The 23,364-nt window shown below is 37.1% G+C and overlaps 1 protein-coding gene across 1 annotated transcript in view; it reads right to left on the bottom strand.

The window, feature by feature from the left end:
- ank2a (ankyrin 2a, neuronal) overlaps nucleotides 1-5,314 on the bottom strand; it is a 73,764-nt gene extending 68,450 nt beyond the window's left edge. The window contains exons 1-2 of the mRNA XM_088418864.1: nucleotides 5,189-5,314; nucleotides 34-135 (exon numbers count right to left, since the gene is read on the bottom strand). Of these exons, the coding sequence (XP_088274990.1) occupies nucleotides 34-135; nucleotides 5,189-5,314 (228 nt within the window). The remainder of the gene's footprint in view (nucleotides 1-33; nucleotides 136-5,188) is intronic.
- Between the last annotated feature and the right edge of the window lie 18,050 nt (nucleotides 5,315-23,364).

Below are 23,364 nucleotides of genomic sequence, written 5' to 3'. Positions count from 1 at the left end.
AAAAATTAGATTAAGAATGTTTAGGTTTCTTACCTGGTTGCAGGTGCTGATGTCAACTCCATTTTTCAGGAACTCAAGGACTTTATCGATGTTTCCAGCTCTGGCTGCCCGCAGGAAACTGGTGTTGCTATCCGACTGCAGGGAGGGAAACACATTGTTGAATATGTTGCCATTTCATTGCTTTTACCTGCTGCATTACATAAATAAGGGTTAATTTGCTATTTTGCTGGGACACTCGAAGTTCCTGTTCATTTGCTTAAGATTTTCAAAATTGTACCACCTAACAAAAATACTTGAAACATTTTCCTTTCAAGACCTCAAAATGATTGCAGTTTCTTTAAAAATATTTTAATGTAAATACTTAAACATAATAAATACACATTTTACAGGACTATAATTACTGGAAGTCTGAAAATCTCTGACCTAGTTATTGTCAAGGCTGGGGAGGAGAAATGTAACATGGCTCAGATAGTTACTAGATCTCTCATCCTCTGACCTGGATTCTTGATCATCCAGAAATATTCAGCAGGACAACCTGAGTCCTTGGAACTATTTCACTGTAACATAAGTTACAAATGTCCAGAGCAGTTGGGGTTTCAACACCAAATGATTTTCTGTTTTTGGAAAGTCATTCTATATTATTTACACGTTTGAACCTGTTCATGTCTACCATTAGCTTAAAATGAAACCGTATTGGTCTTCCTGCTCTGAACAGTTGCACATAGCTGCATCTGAATATATTTTGTTTTTACATATTTTTTCTCGTCATTATTACTATCATCAGAAATGTGCATGTGACATTTTTTTTTTTTATTACATGTTGAATTCATACCCATATGTATTGCTGAAAATAAATTGTAAACCTACAGTACCTGTCAAACCTTTGGAAATTAAACTGTATTTTTACTCTTCATTTAAAAAAATTCTGAATTGTTGAATTTCATTTTATTATTACTTAAGTCACTAGCATTATGAAGAAATATTGATGGAATTAGTTGGTAAAAAAAACCCCAAAACATATCTATCTTAAACAGAACATACACAGAAGATGTAATAAGTAATAATTCTTCAATGTATAGGTTCAATGGCATGTATAATTTGAGGGCATATCCCAAGTGTAATTGTCTTAGTAACCCTAAGTAACATACATTAGTTGTTTGTAATACTGGTGGACCAGCGAGGCCAAAATGCAGTAAACACAGAAGATATAATAAGTAATAATTCTTCAATATACAGATTCAATGGCTTGTGTGATTCAGCACATATCCTATATGTAATTGTCTTAGTAACCCCAAGTCACATACTTTAGTTGTTTGCAATACTGGTGAACCAGCTAGGTCATCTCGCACAGTGTGATAACAGACTTAAATGGCATTATATTTGATTCAAAACATGATGGTATGCATACAACCCACATTTTTTTTCTATGTTTTGTTTGAACATTGCTGGATGCAAATCCATCTTTTATTCTTTATGTTTATGTAATTTGGGTTCTTATCTAGTTATATGAGAATAATGTCACATCAATTGCAAAGCCACTGCCATGTCAAAACAAAAATATAATCTGAAGCTCAGAAGATCAGACGCAATCATGTCTGGGAGAAAGCCACACCCCCTGAGCAGAAACAAGGGCTAACTCTCACGAAAGATATCACAACACACAAGGCAAGCCCACCTTCGCGTCATAAAATTATCCGGATGAAAAAAAGATTACGTTCCAGAAACAAAACCTTACGGTGTCTTACCAGTGATTCACAAGATCCAGATACCTCGTCTAGGTCGCTTGGTTGACTCAAATCTTTTTCAGTCCAAGTAGTTTTTAACGTTTTTTCTGATCGACAGGACATACAAGTTGCCGCATTGCCCATGATGACTAAATTAGGTCAAAACTCAACTTGAAAACTGAAACCTGAAAAAGTGACTTGATATGCACTTCTTCTGTTCAGGTCTTCCCACTCAAGCCCAATTTCCGGACATTAGGCTGGCAAATGGACGATAAATCCTACAAGCCATTAATTGTGTCCATGCTATCAACTCGCTGCAGCTACATGCTGAATCTCATCCACAGTGCAGGGTAATAACATCACCATCCCCTCTCAGCCAAAAGACCCCTTAGCCTCCCATTTCCCTGGCTTATTCTGAGTTCTCGCCAAGGCCCACAGTCCAGCCTCCTCTTCCTCTACCAATGCTCACGCTCCGTCAACATGATAACAACTGTCAACTCTCCTGCCATGGTTATTTTTATCCTTCCAGACCATCTCTTCCGCCATTGTGTGTGCCCAGAGTCGAGCGCATGACAGCTGGGCTTGACTTGGACTGGAGCGCGCGCGCTTGCGTGGCCTTCGGTGCTTCGGTGCTACTAGTCTTCAGGAATGTCAAATGTGCGGGAGGTCATGCCTAGACAAATGATGCAGGTCAGATTTCACTATTTTGGAAATATGCTGGGAAAAAACACAGCAGCTTACATGTGTGTTGTGTAGCTTGTTTGGGATTTTTATAAAATAGAAAGAAATTACAATTTAAAGTGTAAGACCAAATTATTCAAAATTGGAGTTAGTTCTTTCATTCGGCGGACGGCTATCTTCTTGTAGAAACTGATGCAATGCGTTACGCCAGAGAAATCAATGGAACATATAAAATAAATGATTAATTTCCATTAAAAAAGACTGAAACTTGAACTCCACACCCCAGATTTAGACGGCATAGACGATAATTCAATTCTTCAAGCATAACTTTTAGTATCCTAACTAACTATACTGTTATATACTATTGCATTGGCCTAAACCAGTGATGCAATAATTTGGGATTTAGGAATACAGTATAGAAATTCCTGGAGAAAAAGATCTCAAAGTTACATCAACTTTCCCAGCCTTCTTCTGAACATACACATTACAGCCTTTTTCATTTTGAAATCTGGCCACAATGTGGAAATGTTCTTGACTTTAGTAGATGCTTGCATCTGAATGGATGTTAAGTACAAACTGCTTCCCGTAAGCAAAAGTAAACATTATATGGTGTTGCCTAAAATAAATATATTTCTACATAAACAGTATGTGCACTCACTCTTTAAAAGTCCTTGGAGTACATCATGGTCAAAGCTATTAGATCCTGAAGATCTGAAGTCAGACTGACTGCATTAAATGTGTGTTCTTATAGTGAGCCTCTACTATTCACTTAATATAGAGACAAAGTCCAGAGTAAAAACGGAAAATTCATGAATAATATATGCTGTCATATATTTGCACATCTATGTCACAAGATGGCAGCAAAGAACTTGAAAGGAGTGGATGATAAAGAATCAACGTAACTAATAAAGAAAGTAAACAATCATCTCCGCATTTTACATTAGTAAATTATCCCACACAAACAAATGTCGTTCATACAAGGATCATGAAAATTAGGGCAGCAGCTAGCAAGTATTTTAGTAATTGACTAGCCGGCTGACAATCTGAATACTGAAGATCTGGGTATTTGGATAAAAATGAGAAATACATATTTCCGATATGCCGCCGACAATAACTTCAAAGTAAAAGAATAAGGCATTTGTGTTCATGTATTATTTGGTAAATTCAGGTTTATTTTGAAGTTGGACTTCTCACCACATTGGAAATGTGTTTTATTGACATGCAGGCATAACTGCAAATGGTTTGAAATATTATTCCTTACAAGCAGGTACCTGGGGTAAGAAAAAATGCCTCAAGCCTCAAACATTTTTTCTGGACAGAGGTATTTGAAAACCTCGAAAACTAAATCAATATTGTTGTTATGGTCCGAAGCCTTAATAAGGACCGCAAGAGGTCCAAGGTTTATTTGCGTAAATACTTAACTCACCTGCCTTTGCTTCAGTGAGTGAATACCAGGTTGCTATCAGTACAGTACTGAAAACAGTGACCCATATATGCAAGAACCAAGTAAAAATTTAAGATGGATTTAAATTTGGGCTTCTTCATACAGGCAAGTACTCAAAATCTGGGTGCAAGTAGTATCCTTGGCATACATGGAAACATATGCAAATGTGTGCATATTCCAACGACAGAGAATTCCAAACAAAGATTGCCTCGATTGAGCAGCAGCTCTAATCTGTACAACTGTACAGGATTTGTCAGTCATATAAACGAAGGATACCGGATTATACACACTCTTCTTGAGTCTATGCTAATCTTAACTGTATTGCAGTATCATTAAAATGCAAGCTTAACATTAGGCCATAATGTGATTTGTTTTCATAACTTCATGGTTAAATCAAAGAGCATCAATGTAAACTACCTTCAATGAAATTAAATGGCAGCACCCCCTGCCTTTTGATTTGTGATTGCTTTGCATGATTATTAGGGCGAGAAAGGATTATATTTGTTTTGTTTTGTTTTGTTTTACTTTGAGACATTGAATTTTATATTTATTTGGGGTGGCATTGTCATATATAAATTGGGGTTGATCATGAGACATGTTTAAGCATGATGAATATGGGGAAAATTATTGAATGGACACACATATACATTTACTGCACTGTACTTATTTAGTGTGCAATCACTGTAAATGTGTTATCATAAAGATAAATGTTCATCTCAATATATCTCAGATAAGGCATTTTACATTTGGCCATTTTGTATAATTGCATTCAAATGACGACAAGCTTTTGTGCTGGTACATAAAGCAACCAGCCTTCTAAACTGCAACTGTGCATTCATGTAAAAGGGATAACAAACTTGGTACAGTCAGAATTATGCCAGTAAAACCACAGTGTATTGACTCTCTTTTTTTTTTTTTGCATTTAAACATTTATTCCCAAAGAAGAACGTACTTAACAGGAGACTACACTGGTAGTTATTTGATAAAATCTAACTACACATTAAAGCAATAAGACTCCAAATTCATAATTTGCGTCCTAATTAAAAAAGTAAATTGTAGTTCTTACTTCGTAGCACCTTAAAATTGAGATGCAAACAATATGTCTTGATATTAATCGTGATTAAGTAGCAGTTGTGTGACCTAAAACTGATCTGTATTATAATGACAACGGTTTCATTATTTTAATTTCGTTCCTAATGTTTTTATTTCAAATTCCAAATCCCTTCAATGAAAAAATTGATCCAACAAACAATAAAGACACCATTGGGATTTCGTGAACACATATAAAATATAACAACTGGCTAGATTTAGTCCTCCAGCTGTGCCAGATGTGTTTTACCTGCCGCTTTCGCTCAGCTCTCTCCCGTTGGCGCCGCCGCCTCTCCCTGGCTTTTTGAAGCGCCTTGTACTCGGGATGAAGCTCGAGCTCTCGTGCCTTCTTCAAGTGTGCAGCAGCATGGGCCATGACTACACTTATCCAATTCTGACTGTCTCGACAAATCAATGAATACGTGAAAAATTGTGCCAAAAATTGCTAATAGCACCTCATATGTTATGAAAGTAAAGACAGGTTTTCAGATGTAAATGAATCAAAATTCAATTTTAAGACCTACAAAAAAAAAGTAGAAAAAATGCTGAGTGAAGTATCTCCAAAAATGACCCTTCCTGAGATATCCGACAAAAGCTCTCCTTCAATTGCTCATCCTTGGATTTTATCTCCACGATCCTTTTAGAAAAACGAAGATGCTCCTAAAGGATCTCACTGTTTGATTTTCTCAAAACACACAGGCATCTACTTATGCAGCGCGCAAATGAAGCATCTGTGTGTCCAAGCACGAGGGAAGGACATCATGACAATAAATGGGTGGTGAATGATGACAGTACAGTCATGATTTTTCCTCACACACACACACATACATTCACACACACACATAGGATATGACCCAGTCCAGATGTACTGTACATGAAAACCCTTCTCCATGAACAGATGTGGCTTTAAAACGTGTGTTCTGTAATGCACTTGTGTTTCAGTGTGTGTGCGTGTGCATGCGTGTGTATGTGTGCTACAGTGTTTAGTGTGTAAGGGGTTTAGCGAAGCTACAAGCCAACAGTCAAACTACAGCTACAGCCAAAATGAATCTCTCTACTGTTGTGAAAAAAACCGCACAATTAAAAACATAAACATCCTTTCAATGTTGCACAACAGCTAACAACTATAATACTTTTTAAGGTAATGTTTTATTGTGGGATGCAGCCAGCATAATAATTTAAGAATACTTTTTACACACACTACTGAAATTCTCTCATGTACAGGAACGAAACACCGACATTCGGGATGGGCAAGTAGTGATACAAGGTATCAATATTGGGTCAATACAAGCTTTATGTTATGGTATTGGGTACTCAGTGAAAGTGTAGATATCCTCTCCTCGATACTTATGGCAAAAATCTGACATAAAGTTTTCCTTGGCAGTAATTGGTACTATTCTGTGGCAGTTTGACAAATTAGTGATTAATCATCCGCGATCAGAAAGAAATATATTTTTGGGGACCATTTTGATGAATAACATTTTATATATCAAAGGTAAACGAGGCATTTAAAAATCTAAAATCAAGGCTCAAAGTGAGCAGTTTCTCATTGCTTTTGCATTGTTTGTATCAGAAATTTGGGGCTTTGTGCATCATGTGAACACATACAATTGTGAAACTGGGAATCAAGAGCTAGCTGACGGTCCGAAACGATTTTTGAACAGTTCATTTGTACAGAAGAGTGCCAGTTTTTGTACTTACAGGAGAAAACATGGCTAAACCAGCATTCATCTGTAGAATGACAAAGACAGTCTAATTTGGCAACCCAGGTCAGCATGTGACATCACACCGTTAAGAAAGGGGAAAAAAGAGCCCATGGTAGTGGTAATGGTTCCGTCTTAATCCCATGAGTTATGGCTTTGGGTGTACTAAAAGAGCTGATATACAGTACTTCCATGAACTGAGCATCTTCACAAATTGCTTCATTTTTCCATCCATGAATTATTCTGTCCTTAAGGCTCGGTCTCTGAAGAAGTACCGGAAGTGCTGTTTATTGCCAGTCAGTCTCAAGGGCACCATTCGCCACTACTGAGTACATAAAGCAGTGCGGCACAAATAGAATACAGTAGCTACAGGATAATTAAAAATAGGCACCAAAATAAGTGCTGCGATAAGTGAGTCCAGGATGGCAAGTGGAATAGGTTCCCCTATAACCTCCTGCAGAGCGAATTGAAAAATGCTGTATAATTATCTCAATACTGTATGATGCCTCCTAGTGGTAGTATCAAAGAAGCTAACCCCAGGCCACCCACTGAAAGCAAAAGTGGCTGTCAAAGCTATATCTGGATTCATGTGACTGCTTGAGACCATCATCTTTGTGGTGAATTGCAAGCGATTGAATGTGCAGCTGAATCAGCAGCTTCGAACGCCTCTGTAAAATAAATCGCTCTAAATGGCTGCTCATTGCTAGACAAGCAGAAGCAAATGGCTTTCATCAGAGAAAGAACATGTAGGGTTTTTTTTTGTCTTTTTTTTTTTTTTTTTTTTTTTTACTTGTCATTTGAGTGACATTTATGGTTTGAATGATACAAGACATCCCTTACTGCAGCCTCAATTATATCAAGGAAATGAGCAAAGGGTGAAACCGAGTACGTACACAGTGTGTTTCAATGAGCCGGCAGAGATAATGGTGCAAACCACTCAGGGTGCAGTAGGGTTCATTGGTGGATTGCTGACATCATTAAAAGCCGCGCTTCCCCCCGGCTTGATGGTTTGTGGATCGTTCTGCATCTCAACTGCATTGCACCCTCTACCCAAAAACAGAACATGATTTGGCAGCCTGAGTGTATGAGTGCGGGCTAGTGGACACGTGTGCGTGAGTCAAATGGTCCAAGCATTGTCATAATGTTTATTACACAACATAGTGAGTCATATATCTTAACTGGCACGGATATGCAGAATCAATTTATCACTAGAAATAGAGTATACAGTAATCTATTCTGTGAACCAGAGCTGCACCGTTAGCACCTCCTGCTGGTCAACTGATAAAGTTCAAGCAGTGCAGTGTTCGAGCAGAGCTTGAAATAGCTCTGCTTAGATGTACGGTATAATATCCACTCTTACATCAGGCGACACGGAAAACCTATAACATTTATTTTTCAGTGGATTTTTGCCTCTTCATTCCAAATTGAATGTACCACATCGTTGTGAAGCATGGCATACAATCATTACAATAATTGACCTGTTTAAAAATTAAACACAGCCTCAGTTACTGTAACACCCGCCTCGGACCAACATTTCGTTGAGTAAAATCAATAAACGGATCGATTAGAATGAAAACCGATGCTAAAATAGTGCACTAATAGTAGATTGCTGTTTCTGTGTGGATGATGTGGGGGTTGGGTGACACATAAATACCAGAGTTTCTTACGTTCAACAGAAACTGAGAGGAAAAGGTATATCAATTTTAAAGGGGCAGTGTGTACGATTTAAACCGTTTTTCGTTTAAAAGGAATAAATTAAATGATTCTAAATTACAAAAACTTGCAAATGAATGTGTTCTTAATGACCTACAGTCTGTTGTAAAAATAATGATAGGTCTAATTATCATTAAATTATATTACATGTGGCTAAGCTAAATGGTGCATGTGTGTGTACGTGTGTTATTCCAAAGAATGATGTCGTCTCGTAACTATGAGGTATCATGATTTCATTTTTATAGATCTATCTTTAAAATGATCATGATTTCATGGAATTGCATGGCATTAATGGCATTTTTCTTATAGACCAGGGGTGCCTGGTCACACATTTTATTCGTGGGCCAAATTGTGCTTCTAATTTCTGTCGGAGGGCTGTCATTCAAAGATTTTATCGTCTTATGGCTGTGAAGTCGAATAAATTTTAAGTGTGATCGTCACATATTTAAATTTCAACTCTGAGGTTAGTAAAAACTATTCAAAAGCGGGATCGGTAACAAAAAATGGTTGTTGTTTCCTAAAACAAAAGTTGAAGTTGAAGACAACTTGCAAAGTTGGCACTGTATTTTAGTCACAAACGTGAAGTCATAATTAGCATTTTACGGGCCACATAAAATGATGTGACGGGTCAGATTTGGACCCCGGGCCTTTGCATTGTAATGGGCATGCCACAATACAAGTACCAGCCAGTCAGAAATACGGACATTTTGAAATATGGCCAGGTGTCGGCCCAATACCAACACTGGTATCGGTACTTGCCTATGCCTAATGTCTACTTTGCAGTTAATGATTCCGTAAAACCAACTGCACTATGAAGTATAAAAATCAGACTGTGTGCTATTATCCACATCCTGGTTATCATATGAAGATGGGGGTGTTGAAAAATAAAAAGAAAGTGCGTTTATTGCTTTCTGATAGCGTTGGACCTTTCCACGCTCCTCAATGTGACAATTCAGCACTATTGCAACAATGCAAATCCCACAAAGCACAGACACATTCACAACAACATTCAAACGTGCTCCATCACCAAGCAACAATCTAACATCAACTGCCCTCAAGCATCTTGCAGGTTTATTTTTAGAATATTCTGACCTGAACTAGAATAAACCTGAACCCTGCAAAGTGAGGGAAAACAAGCAGATTGTTGTCCGTCACAATTAAAAGCTATACCTTAAAATAGCCCAGAAACATTGACTTCAGCATTTAATGTATAATGAATAATCCAGCAATTATTTTTATTAGTGCTGTTTATGTCGTGTCCTCCTGCTAATGGAAGCGCAGCTCTGACTCATGGCTATCTGACAGCATTACAATGCATCCATGATTTAATAGGAGGGAGGGTCATGCTTTGAGACTGCTCATTTAGACTTTGAGAAAGTCATACATTTTGTATGATGACAACGCTCAACATTTACCTTCACTTGAAATGCTAGTTTTCATTAGTTCTTACATTGGTTTGGCTTAAGTGAGGCATAATACTAACCGGGTTAAGTCTGCACAAGAACAAGACATTTATATTCTAGAAATTATCTGAGGAGACTTCCCATGTTTTCTAGCATCCTCTGAGGAAAGAAGGGCAAATTATTTCCATGATGGTAGATAGTAACAAATCACTGTGGTATCTGGGTTTGTTACAAAGCACAGTGTTAATCTTCAAAATCTTATATTTCATCATCATCTTCACCTTTGTCATGATCAATATTGTTATAAAACATTCTTGCTTTAAATTTGAAACACAGGCTTATGGTTTAAATTTGGCTCATGAATTTGAAAATTGAGACAAAAGCCTGAATGAAAATTCAGCTACAAGCAGGCATGGGCCAATTACCGATTTGGTCGCTGACTATGGTTTCAAAAAGTTATGGTTTCAATAACCAATCTTGTTCTTTTCATTTATTTTTGAGGGGACCTTTATAGAGGTCACAATGTCACTGGTTGCCTTCAGAGTTGAGTTAAATGAGTAGCCTCTTTGAAGTTAATCGCCTCGAAATGAACAATTCTTCATCTTTCTCTGGGAGCAGAGAAGGGAGGAGTGAGCAGTTACACACAGAGAAGGATGAAGACACTGAAGAGGAAGAGCGCAAAACAAAAGGCACAATAGTGAAACATTGATGCCTTTTTGCTCCTAGTGAGGATAATCAGTAAATACAATGGATAGATGATAAATGTGCATTGTTTAAAACAAGAATTCAAGAATTCAAGAATTCTGCTTTTAGCAGGTACTACTTTGCCTGAAAGACCATGTGAGAAGCCGCATTTTTGTTCTAAAAATAGCTCACCAGTGATTGGACACTGTGAAATGAAGCATAGAAATGTGCAAAATGTAGCACGGTAGCTTCTCTTTTTGTGGTCTCACTCAGTGGCTCCAGCTTTCTATCGAACAAACAAAGTGGTATTAATCATGTGTTCCTCCTGGCAAGAGCATGGCAGAATCAATGAGATCCCTTATAACACTCTTTTTTTTAACTTTTTAAAAAATATTTTTTTTGCACCCATTACAATGTGCAAAAACACTGCATGCACACATGTGTCAAGTAGCAAAGCTTACCAATGGAAAAAAAAGTCCTATGAGGAAGATAACAAACTGTATTACACAATCCATGCTGGAGACATTGGAGCGCCCACAATGAATTATACGCAGACATACAGTTTGTTCTCCCCCCTCAGAATATTGATTGTGAGCTTTAGCTGAAGCCTGTATCACATGACTGATGCCTGATTCCAGAGGAAGATACTGTAACCTCATTGTGCAAGTCTTAGTGAATGTGTTAGGCTTGCACAAAAGCTGATTTTGACCAAAATCACAAAAAGCCACAGAGGTGGAAAATATGCAAAAAGAAGTGATGTGTATTTGGGTAACACGGTGTATAAATGCTCTAGCTCTTTAAGTAAATTATTCATTACAGTTTATTCAGTCCCAAAAACGTATTTTTACATATCTTAACCAGAGTCTAGGTAGTTTATCCCAAGTATTAATTCCTTTTAGGAATGCACTGAGGTTTTGGCTACTGAAAGGCAACTAAAACCGAAACAGTGAGTCCAAAATCAGATGTGCGGACGCAAAAACCAGCAAGCGTCTGTCTGAATTTCACAAGAGCACACAGGAAAAGGAGAGATGTGTCGCTTGATAAGCAGCTACAGTAAATCATTTCAGCACCGCCGAGCTTTCACTTATTTACGGGCGAGCCAAAAAAAAAAAGACTTACCAAGAAAGACAAACAGAGCATCACATCACATGGTAACCGTGTGCTGTGAAAGCCAGCTTCAAAATGGACACACCAAATAATATATGGACGGCAATGCAATAGCGGTAGAAGACTTTTATTCTGTATTTAGACTTTGTATCTGTGCTAGCAGAAGGAACTCCAGGGGGTACTCTAGATTCTAAATAAAACAAACATGCAAAAGTCAATAATTATTGAATTCATTGAATGTTTCAGGAAAATATAACTTCATAAAGTAAATTTTATGTTCAGTCGGTTATTCAATTTCATTTTAAAAACCCAGATTCTCCCCCATATAAGAATGGGATCCCAAAAGAGGACGCTTTAAGTTGAATATTTTTCTGTGGAAAAATGTTTACCTATTACTATTTCTTTTTACAAACAGGTCTGAAACTATGTTGATTATTTTTTGTGGTTAAATATTTATTAATATTAAGTTAATGACTTATTTTTGTGAACAGATCTCTATTGTAAAACCAAAAGAGGACGACTTATGTTTAATATTTTTCTATGGACAAGTATTTATTCATGATCATTTCTTTTTGAGAGCAGGTCCGACACTTTATGTTGATTTTTTTTTTGTGGACAAATATTTATTAATAATTAAGATAATGATTTCTTTTTGTGAACCAACACCAACCCATTGCCATGAAAAAAAAAATCACAATTAATTGCTGATTAAGGATCCTAAGAAACACTTTCATGTTGGACTTTTCAAACTCAGAAAAAAAGTATCTCCTGTATTAAACATTACTATCTGCAAATTACAAAATAATGCGGGCTTATGTTTCCTATACCAAATCTAGTGGTTGATCAGTGGTTAATCAACCATTGTGTAGGACACAGCTTGTGATTTTACAGTCCATTACTGAAGTATCCTGTAATTATATAGGCTGAGCAATGTGTAGATTATTTATCCTTCTGTGTTTTGGTTTGGGCCAAACATTTTCATTTCGGTGCATCCTTAATTTATTTCCTATAGACATTTTTCAAGTGTTAGGGTAAACTGTAGGATGCGTGATAAATATATATTTTAATGAATTTATTTTTAACTTATTAATCATCACCCAGGAGGAAATTTAATTCACACTCTTCTGCGTATTTTGCTGGATGGGGTGATGACTGTGCCTACCTTAAGGGCTACTCAGGGTGCTAATGCATACTATGTGACAGCTTGTTTATGTACTGCCTGTTCATTAAATAAGGTTTGTTTAGGCTCTGGATCAGACTATTTCAATTATTTTGAATTGTAAGTAAATGTTTTTTTCTAGAATCAAAGCTTTAATTGTTTATGTTTAACTTGCAAAACAGATAATATGCCCGCTTCAGTGGGTTATACTGGGTGTGGCAGTATTTATGTGCAATTTTTTGCACAAGAGGAGGCAGGGCTTTCGCAATGATGATCTCACATCAGTCGAAACTCACCAATCGATGGCTGTTAGCCAAGCCCTTTTTATGAAAGAAATTTTTGTAAATATTGGTAGGGACTAAAATACAAGTCTAAATTATCTCGACTAGCGCCAACACAACCCACACTCCAGACTACAGACAGTAATGGACACATGCGATCACAGATATGATTTAAATGTCATTTTTCAGGGCTCTCCTAAAAGGTCGAGGCCGTAAAGCGCGCAGAGTGTAAACAGACTCTCCCGCAGAACCAATTCACTGAGTCAAGTCTAATACCACACGGGATATGAATTCCCAGGGGATCACGCCCAAACACATGGTGAGTACCAACATGGAGACCAGGCTGGAGGGGCCCTTGAAACCTTGATGGAGGTCCCTGGAGAAAATGAGCCAAAGGGGTTTTTAGACTAAAAGACCACGCCCAGAGCAGCCAAGAGAAATGCAGACACACTTTTGAAAACATCTGATGGATGACATTATCAGTAACACGCCGTCCTTCAGTGTTGTTGCCTTTGAGTAAACACGGCTTCCCAGCGCGCAGGCGGACAAGCAGCAGCCTTCCAGGCAGAGCGAAGCATTAACTGATTGCTTTTGCTACATCAAGCAATAGACCTCACTGTGCATTTTTTCCAACGCTAAAGTAGTCTAGACTAGCGCAAGCTGTAAGAAACTATATGGTCAAATATGCCACATAGATTTTTATATCAGTAAATCCATTCCTCACTTCCTGTACAATGAAAGTAAAGGCATCCTTTTCTTTTCTATTCTATTCTAGCTGATATGACATGCTATCATTACAATACAAAACATGCAAGCGTAACAAACATATCAAGTTCTCTTGGGGCTGCTTTTGTTGTTTCATTGATGATCAAGAGTTTTCTTTCTCTTTGATGTACATACTTGGGTCTCCATATAATAATTGGCAGCCACTTTAATATGAAAATATATAGGCTACAGTTTGGTAGGAAATCATCTACCATATTCCTGTGTGTGAAGGGACAATGAAAAGTGAGAAATCCATCACGATAAGTCATGGAGCTTTGAACTCATGTCTAATGGTTTGAAAGTAGAGTTAAATCGGTGAGCAGCGAAAAAGATGAGTCTTACAAATTCTGGACAGGGCTGCAGCTATTGAGTATTTTGGTATTTGGATAAACATATATATATATCTTCGTGAAAAATAAATATCAACGCAGATTTCGACTTAATTATGAATGGACAACTTTAAGGTTTTTTTTAATCAACATTTTTTATTTAAACTATGGAATTTTACTACTTTCTCCACATACATTTTGGGCAGTGACAAAGTCACGTCAGACCCATAGAAAACATTTGAGTCACCCATATAGCTAGTGACTAATTTGTGCTAAATGCTGCAACAAACGCTGGAATCAGACGCTGTATAATAAAATGCCAGCATTTTTTTTTAAGTGCCCTGAAATGGTGATTGAACATGATTTCAGAACAACGTTGTGTTGTTTATATTGAGGAACAACCGTTTTTGCAGTAGAAACGTGAGTTAGTAGAGTCAACTGTGTTTGTGTCATGCTGCCAGGAACAATTTCAAAATAAAAGCATAAGAAGGTGTTTGAATTCATATATTATTTTGTATGGTCTGGTTTGGCTGATCCTGCAACATTTGTGTTTTACTGTCATGTGGTGCATTAACAAATAGCAAGCAGGACAATCTCCTGTGCCGTACGAGATCTCATCCCGTCCCTACTATTCACATTTCCAGTGATTTTTATACTCATAATTTAGCAAAAATAAGACAATTAAACGATCAGATATCAGACTATGTCAAATCTCTTCAATCTCACATACACTGTATTTATTAGGTGCATATTTTAATATATATAGAATTACATAGGAAAACTATCGAGTCTTCATTTTTCTATCCTGTGCATCCTGTTCAGGCTTGAGTGAGCTAATGCCTGTCCCAGTTGTGTATCACATGTTATATATGTGGAATACATATGACCATTAAAATGGAACCGGAAAAAAATCCTACCATAACAGATAGTTGATATACTGTGTAAGTGAATAAACACCGTGGGTTACTTTTTGACTTAGCATTCTGGCCTACTGTTTGTGTGCAAAATTACTTTGTAAGAAAATAAATAACTAAAGAGAGAGACAGAGACTCTATACAGTATTCCCATCTGAATGCTGATCTCATCTGGCGTCAGCTTGCTGAACTTATTGAGGCAGAAAGTGATTTCACCTCCAAGTTGAATGTATCAGGAATACTGAAGCATGTGACCCAATATTCACCGCAGCAGCAACACAGCCATACCCGGGACCCTGAGCGAAGCCTTGAAATGCACACACACTGAGGAAAAGGGTCCAAAAATGCTGGCAATTAGTCAGACATAAGAGAAAAGTTATGACACAAAGAAATATGAGCACTTGATATCTGTAATAGATCTGTTCAAGGCTGAAGGTCGCTCTGCGATTCGGGGGAAAGAGGCTTCAAACATGTAAGCAGTGAAAATGTCCAGTTTTAGTTCAATTAATTCATCTTAGCCTAATTTACTCCCTCTGGAAGGGTAGAAAAGGGATGGCGAAAACGACTCAACTTTGCTTGTTTATTGCACAAAACACAAACACAAAACATTCATGCTTTTCTTACACTTGGCATGATCACTCAACGTCGGAGTTTTTTACAAGTAGCATTAGCAGCATTAGTTGCAGATATGATCGTATCGTTAAACGGAGGTAACTGTTTAAACTTTTTGACTACCGGTAAATTATTGTCGCGCTAGGTCATAAACTGTCAAGGCATCTCCGTTCTAAAAGTCAAACAAGGGACAGTCACGCCAGTCTAAATAGAGCCCCGCCCGCCCCATACGCACAAACCTAAAATCCATGATTGACAATCAACCTTACCTATAATTACTATTACTTATCAAATACATACTGTACAACAATACATAATATTCATTACGGTTAATTGTCTTGAATAACATAGATTCAAAAGAATATTAGAAAAGAATATTAAATCTTAAGTTCTATAAATATATACCATGGTTTTATTGGTTTGGCCTACTTGGGGAATAGATTTTCCTCTATGTGGCCTGCAACCTAAAACGCGATTGACACCCTTGACATGGACCCTCTAACCTCAAAAGTTGTGTCTGTATACAAGTGATTAGGGACACTTTATATGGAGTATCAAAGTATCACAAATGACAAATAAATGGCAGTTCAGTCAGCAGGAAAGTTATACAGAAGAGCTTCTGAGAAGTCCATTGATCAGGAGCCACACCTCTTTATCTTTCTGCTCATCTCTAGCAGGATGCACAATCATGAATTATTAACATCTAAATGTGGCCTGCTGCCGCAGGTCAAAAAAAACACCTGGCCTCTCCACTCTCTCTTTTGTTGATGTTTCATACAGTCAATAAGTAGCAATGCAGGAAAGCTGCTAAATACATAATATTTTGCACTATCATCCTCATATGTATATCGTTTCTTCCACTCCATCTACTCCATTATATGCTCAGAATGTGAGTCAATTCATTTATTAGTACTTCATTATAGAGCCCTTATTGCTCTATTATTGTTTTTTTTTCTGTTTTATTGCCTACTTTATTATTTGCTCAATTGTGGAATGTAGTCTGCTTGGGAAAGTGAAAAGAATAAGAATTTCATTGTGTAGTCTTACTATACATATGACAATAAAGCTCTTCAATCTAAGTATGTGCTCCTAATTTTTTTAAATGTGCTTGTTGAGATAAATTACTCGAACAAGCATACAAATTAGTCCAATCATAATTTATGATGCTTCCTTCCAAACATGTTTAGAATGAGGGGATGACAACATATATAACTAGGTCATCTAAGATAAGTTTGAACAGCCAAGTGGGCATCTTAAATTCCAGAGTGACATTTGTACCCAAATATAAACAGACAGATGCTCAGAAAAGATTCCATCAAACAGCCACCGGACACTCAAGAGAAACAAGATAACATTACATGGCTGTTGCGGCAAATTGCGTCAGATCTGGCGCCACAGTGCTTTAAGCGTCACGTCTTCAAAGGCCATGAAGATATGAACGCTTTTGATTACATCCATCGTTTCGCTGTTTGATAAAACAATATTAAAACAAATACAGTATGTCAAACTCAAACATCACCCCACATACATCAAATACTCAACATAAACCGACTAACTATTGACTGATAAACTAAATCGAGCCACAATAGTACACCATTATTGATTGAAAAAGGGAAAATATTTTATTATCTAGTCTTGGTCCATACTGTAGACCAGTGGTTCTCAACCTTTATTCAGAGGCATACCCCCTGTGAAATATCTTTTCAGCCAAGTACCCCTCAACCAGTGCAAAGCATTTTGGGGTTTGAAAAAAATAAAACATCAAACATGCCAGCAATGTCTGATTTATCAAACTTTAGACCCTTTCAAACTTCATTTGTATTGGTCCGTCCACAAAAAAATTATCAGCCTAAAAAGTCCTGTTTTGGATCATAGAAAGAATCTGTTATCAAAAAGAAATAACTTAATTTTTAAATAAATATTTTTCCACAAAAAATAAATAATGTAAATTGTCAGAAATATTAAAAATATAGCATAATGTTTTAGGATTGTAGACCAGATCTGTTCACAAAAATAACTCATTAACTTCATTATTAATAAATATTTGTCCACAAAAAATAGTCAACATAAAGTGTCAGACCTGTTCTCAAAATAAGTCATTATAAATAAATATTTGTCCATTGGAAAATATTCAACATAAAGCATCCTGTTTTGGGATTACAGTCGAGATCTCTTCACAAAAATAAATCATTAACCCATTAAATCATTAACCAATTAAATTAATTAATTTAATAAATATTGCCACCCCCGCAAAAAAATATATTTTTTTAATCGTTTTAGGATAGCATAAGTTCATAAAACACATTTTATGTTCAGTAGGCTATTCAATTTCATTATTAAATTGATCCTCCCCCATACTAGAATGTTTTGATCCAACTTGTCATGCATCACTTCTCGTTACCTGTCAAGTTAATTATTTATTTTTGCGAAAGTTTAATATTCACAATTATTTCTTTTTGAAAACATGTCTGACAGTTGCAAATGCATTTCTTATATATATATTATATTATATATATATATATATATATATATATATATATATATATATATATATATATATATAATATATAATATAATATATATATATATATATATATATATATATATATATATATATATATATATATATATATATATATATATATATATATATATATATATATATATATATATCATGCATATTATATATGCATATATAAGAAATGCATTTGCAACTGACAGACATGTTTTCAAAAAGAAATAATTGTGAATAAATATTTGTCCACAGAAAAATATTAAACTTTTGGGATCATATTTGAAAGGTATGATTTTTTTTTTTTTAAAGGTTTTTTTTTTTTTAAATATCTGCCTGCATCCATATCTATTCTACATACATTAGTTACATCTGTTCCAGTGTTAGAGGTCATCCATTGATGAACTTCAGTGGTTAATATTTCTTCGGGAGAGCTGCTCCGACTATTTTATTGCTCCTGTGAATACAATTACAGTATGTCAACGTGTGTGTGTGTGTGTGTACGTTGAATAGCAACCACAACTTGGCAGGCACCCATGTGCGGGTTCATGCAAAGCAGGACTGTGGCGCTGTGGTTGTGCGTACAGCAATAGTTAAAGAAAGTAAAAGTACTGGAAGGCAGGATTTTAGTATTATTTCCTGCAAAATTCCCTCCATACATAACTAACTCCTCTAGAGATAGAAAGTCAGGTGAAGGTGAGAGCAGACAGAGTGGTGGTGAAAAGTAAATGAAAATGTTAAACGGCTGCAGTGAAATCTGACTCCCTGACACAGCGGTAGCATTGGGACTTGAAGCGCTGAAGAAGATATGAAGTGAAAAGGAGGTGATGGGTAAATTGGAAATCAAGCCAAAAACAATGAAAAATGGAGGGCAAAACATAAAAATGATTCTCGTCACAATTTAAGGCACTGAGAGGAAGTGAGGATAATCCGTCGTGTTTAACCCGAAGTGCAAGAAATAAGAAATGCATTTGATGAGAGAGGAGCTATTTTAAAAAAAGAAGTGTACTCATAGAAAAATCTACCTCCCAGCAAGAAAGAAATAGGTCACGTTTAGTTGAAAACATCTTTGGATGTTTGACGAGAAGCTAACAAGAAAAGACCTTTTTATCTGGAGAATCAACATCCATATTCAATGCTGCGAGATTGCTGACATTTATCTATTGTAAATTGGAGGCCACCTAAAAAAATATACAGCGATCCCTCTTACTATAAATGCATTTGCCACGGACGTGGAACTGTCTCTGTGTGCCTTTGTGTGATTGGCTGGCAATTAGTTGAGGTTGTACACTGCGTACTGCGTACACTGCGTATGAAAGCTGTGATAAGCACCAGCAAGACTGTGATTCTTGTGAGGACTAGCAGTTAAGAAAATGGATGGATGGATAATTTTAAATAGACAATTTCATTACAACATTCCCTTAAAGGTAAGGTCTCGGTATGATTAACCAAAGATTCAAAAGTTGATTCGTTTGATAATCGATTGGCTGTTAATTAAAGGTTGCGCCCCTAAAACGGACGGCACCAAACACATTTCAGAATCAGAATTAAAATCTATAATAACCAACACATATGACTTTTCTCAAATAGTCAACCTGGAGTATGGAGATGCACACATACTTGAATGAGCTGAAGCTATCAGTCTCTAGGACATGTGCTGCATCACATTGTTTCCACGTTGGCATTCTTCTTTCCACTGCAGAGCGCCATTGTTACAATGAGTGATGGCTGCATTCATTATATTGAACCAACTCTGCCCTTTCACAGGCTTTGCCATGTTTCCTCTCTTGTTCTCTGCCACCTGGGACCTGAATCCTCACAACTCTTGTCATCATACAACATCATTACATTCTCTCCTAAACTAGACAAAATCTCAAGTCGGGAAGCAGAAGGTGCTTAATTAGAAACCTTGACAAGTTCATTTGAATTGTATAACAGCTAGGCCTGGGGGGAAAAAAAATCAACCACATTAAGTTGACTTTAAAAATAGGTCGAATGAAAATATCTGCCCTGAAGCTTTACCGGAACATGTTTGGACCACTGTTTTCTACACAGACCTTTCTTTCAGATGCACACATTGGTGTAATGGCAGCCACGGAGATGGACTTTTCCAAAAACAGTCATAGCCATGAAAAATCATTGGTTAGGAACAGTGCCCAATCTGCTCATCAAGAAGAAGTAGCAGCAAAAAAAGACTAACGGGTTCTTGACCTCATTGTAGCCAACAGGCAGCCCCAGTTTGAGTTTTATTGTTTATTTACATTTTTTTGTATGTGACTGTAAAGACACTATCACATGTGTAATGTACATATAATATTATGTAGCTATGAACTAAATGGTAGTTGGTGTTTGTTGACGTTAAATGGTACTCTCTAGCGCATTAATGCTAATCACATTTGCTAATTATTTAGCAAAGGCAAACTGTGTTGGTGTCTAATAATTCAGCATAAAAGATACACAATGAGTAGTCATAACTACTCAATTCAATTCACGTTCAACCTTAGTAAATTATTAAAAATAAAAAATGTAATATTATAATATAATATAAATATATCATATTTTTCAAAAGAGGTGGGTGGGGTTGTTGCTTACGTGATTAATTGATGGAATAATAGGATAATTAATTTTAAAAACAATATGACTGATAACCTTGACAAGGGGCTGGAAGTAATCATAAGTAGGACATGACCAATGTTGAAATATTGTTTAACATCCCTGTTACAAGCATGGATACATTTAAGAGAATTGAACATAGTCATTATATTTAGAACTTTACCAGTACTTTAAAACACACATCAGTGATGGAGTTCTTCATTCATTTATAAAGGCCCACTTATGCACTATAAGGCTAAGGATCACAACAAGTGTGACTTTGGGCGAAATGTCACCAGCCAATAATGGGTCACATATGTAAGGAAAAACAAGTCTTCACACTTAAATTCATGCCTAAGAACAATTTTGAGTTTTTAATCAACCAAACCGGCTTGCTTTTGTACTGTCATTTTAATTAATACTGAAATCCAGGCTTATGGGAAAGGTTGTTGCCCTTATCATTCAATAAGGCGCCAATCTGACTGGAGCACCTTTTACGCCAACTGTAAGAGGTAAAATCAGCTTATTACTGGATCATACAGTAAAGGCGATTTCTGCTTCCATCAAGTTTTACATGGAACATGGCTGTCTATTTGGCTTGTTTTTGTGTGTGTGTGTGTGTTTTTTTTTACTGAACATGTTCAATTAGATTGAAAAATACAGTTCAAGAAACAACAGACAAAAGCAACTTAAACAACAACAAAACAAAGACTTTGGTGAGTGATGATGCACACAGACTGCACAAAGGTATTTACAGGTATTATTAATATTATTATTGACAGCATTCAATGAAAATGTTAATTTTGCTGCACATGCTAGACCAAGAAGCCTGAATAAATTCATAGCAATTAATATTTCAAGGCTTTTTATACTAAAGTCTCCTGATTGCATCCAAGTAAGTGAGCTCAGTGCCCCACCCAATAATGATGGAAGAGTAAAGTGTGCTTAGCACTACCGTCCATTACTGAAATCACATTAGTGTCAGGCAGAAACATATGAGGATGTGGAGGGAAAAAATAATCCACAATAAACTGCCTCAAATCACTAAATAAAAACACAGGACTACACTGGCTTCTCCAAGTTAATTATATGTTGACAATTATATAATGGCCTTGTGAAGACACAAACGCAAGATCCGAGCGTCTCTCATTCATTTAATAGGGAGCAGTAGCGTCAATACAGGCCTTGTGTTGTTGACATCGAGCACAGTTATCTCTGACACTCCCCCCGATGCAAAATCACTCCTCAAGACAGTAGTTTTCAATGTAAAGCATCTCCACGACCAGTATGCCACATGCAATCGCAACATCTGAGTGGCGCAGATGTGAGATGACACGGCAACGCCTATCACCGCTCCCACCTCAGCATCACTGAGCGGTCCCACGAGCCGGATGACACCCACCTGCCGTATTCGGCTCTGGTGCAGCGGCGGCGGCTGTCCACCCTCCGGGGACGTGTTGTTCGAAGAAGCGAGTTTTAGGTCGGAGCCGCCGCCCCTTGATAGGGCGTCTTCGGGGCTGCTGGACATTCTGTCTAGCTGCAGCTGGATGCGACGCGGTCAAAAGTCGAGGAATGGCGAAGTAGGGGCTCCTTGGCCGGTCCAAGATGGATGTCTGTGCAGGGGCCTCAGAATCCACACTGTTTTGGGGTGTGCATTCCGTGGCGTTGTGACGACTGAGGACAAACGTTAGTGTTGTTTTAGAAGGCTAACGAGCGCTTCCTGTGTTGATGGGATGCTGCTCTGTTGCTTGAACGCGTGGACGTGAACGCGCCTCTGACGCGCTTCCCCGAAACGCTGCAATCGGTGATGCATTCAGGGCTATTCGGTAATTCTGAAAACTCACTTATACTAACCTCAAACAAAACAAAGCAATACATCTAGTGGATCACTCTCCAAACCTAATTCGTCTGATTGTTTTGTTTAAAACAACCCAAGTAATCATAGGGAAAGCAATTTCGATCAATTTTAAGCGCATTGCGGGGTTACGGGGTGCTTTTCAAATAAGCTTGAGCATTTACCTATCACCAATGGAACGTAAACTCACCGACATGTACTGTATTTCTGTTTTGCTTAGAGTGCCTCCACCCTTCTTTTATTCTACTGCAGTGTCCACCGAGGGAAAAGTTGTGATCAGACCTTCTCACATTACATCCGTTTTTATCAAACAGATTCACAGGTGCTAGGTAAACTGGGTTCAGCAAGTTTGGATAGTAAATGCTACCTCCCTGATCATATGCCCCCATCTTGGCCTGGGACACTCCACCGAGTAACAGATTTAACCAAGGTAGCTAAGAAGGAAAATAAATAAATAAAAGAGAAAAACAGTCTTGGGTACAGTCGAGCAGAGTGGCAGGTGTTATGGTTAGAAACATAATCTTAGTCCAGTTCTCTTTATGGCACATGCCCAAAATCCTACCATTTTATTTTGTGTAGCATTAAATTGTTTATTTAGGTCTGCATATTGCTTTTAGTTGGTAACTTCACTTTATGCTGCAAAACGCTCACAATCATATGAATGACTTTGTCTTTGAATTATGCAAGACACGTAACACTTTAAAATGCCGTCAAACTATCAAGGAAACATGACATCCATATCTTGTAATGATCATAATTAATAAATGCACAGCAGATTATACCAAAAAAGACAGATG

Source organism: Hippichthys cyanospilos, chromosome 7 (assembly GCF_059441005.1).
Source record: "Hippichthys cyanospilos isolate Australia breed blue-spotted pipefish chromosome 7, RoL_Hcya_1.0, whole genome shotgun sequence".
Taxonomy (NCBI): Eukaryota; Metazoa; Chordata; class Actinopteri; order Syngnathiformes; family Syngnathidae; genus Hippichthys; species Hippichthys cyanospilos.
Note: the sequence above shows the minus strand (reverse complement) of the source record. Positions and strands in the feature narration are given on the sequence as shown.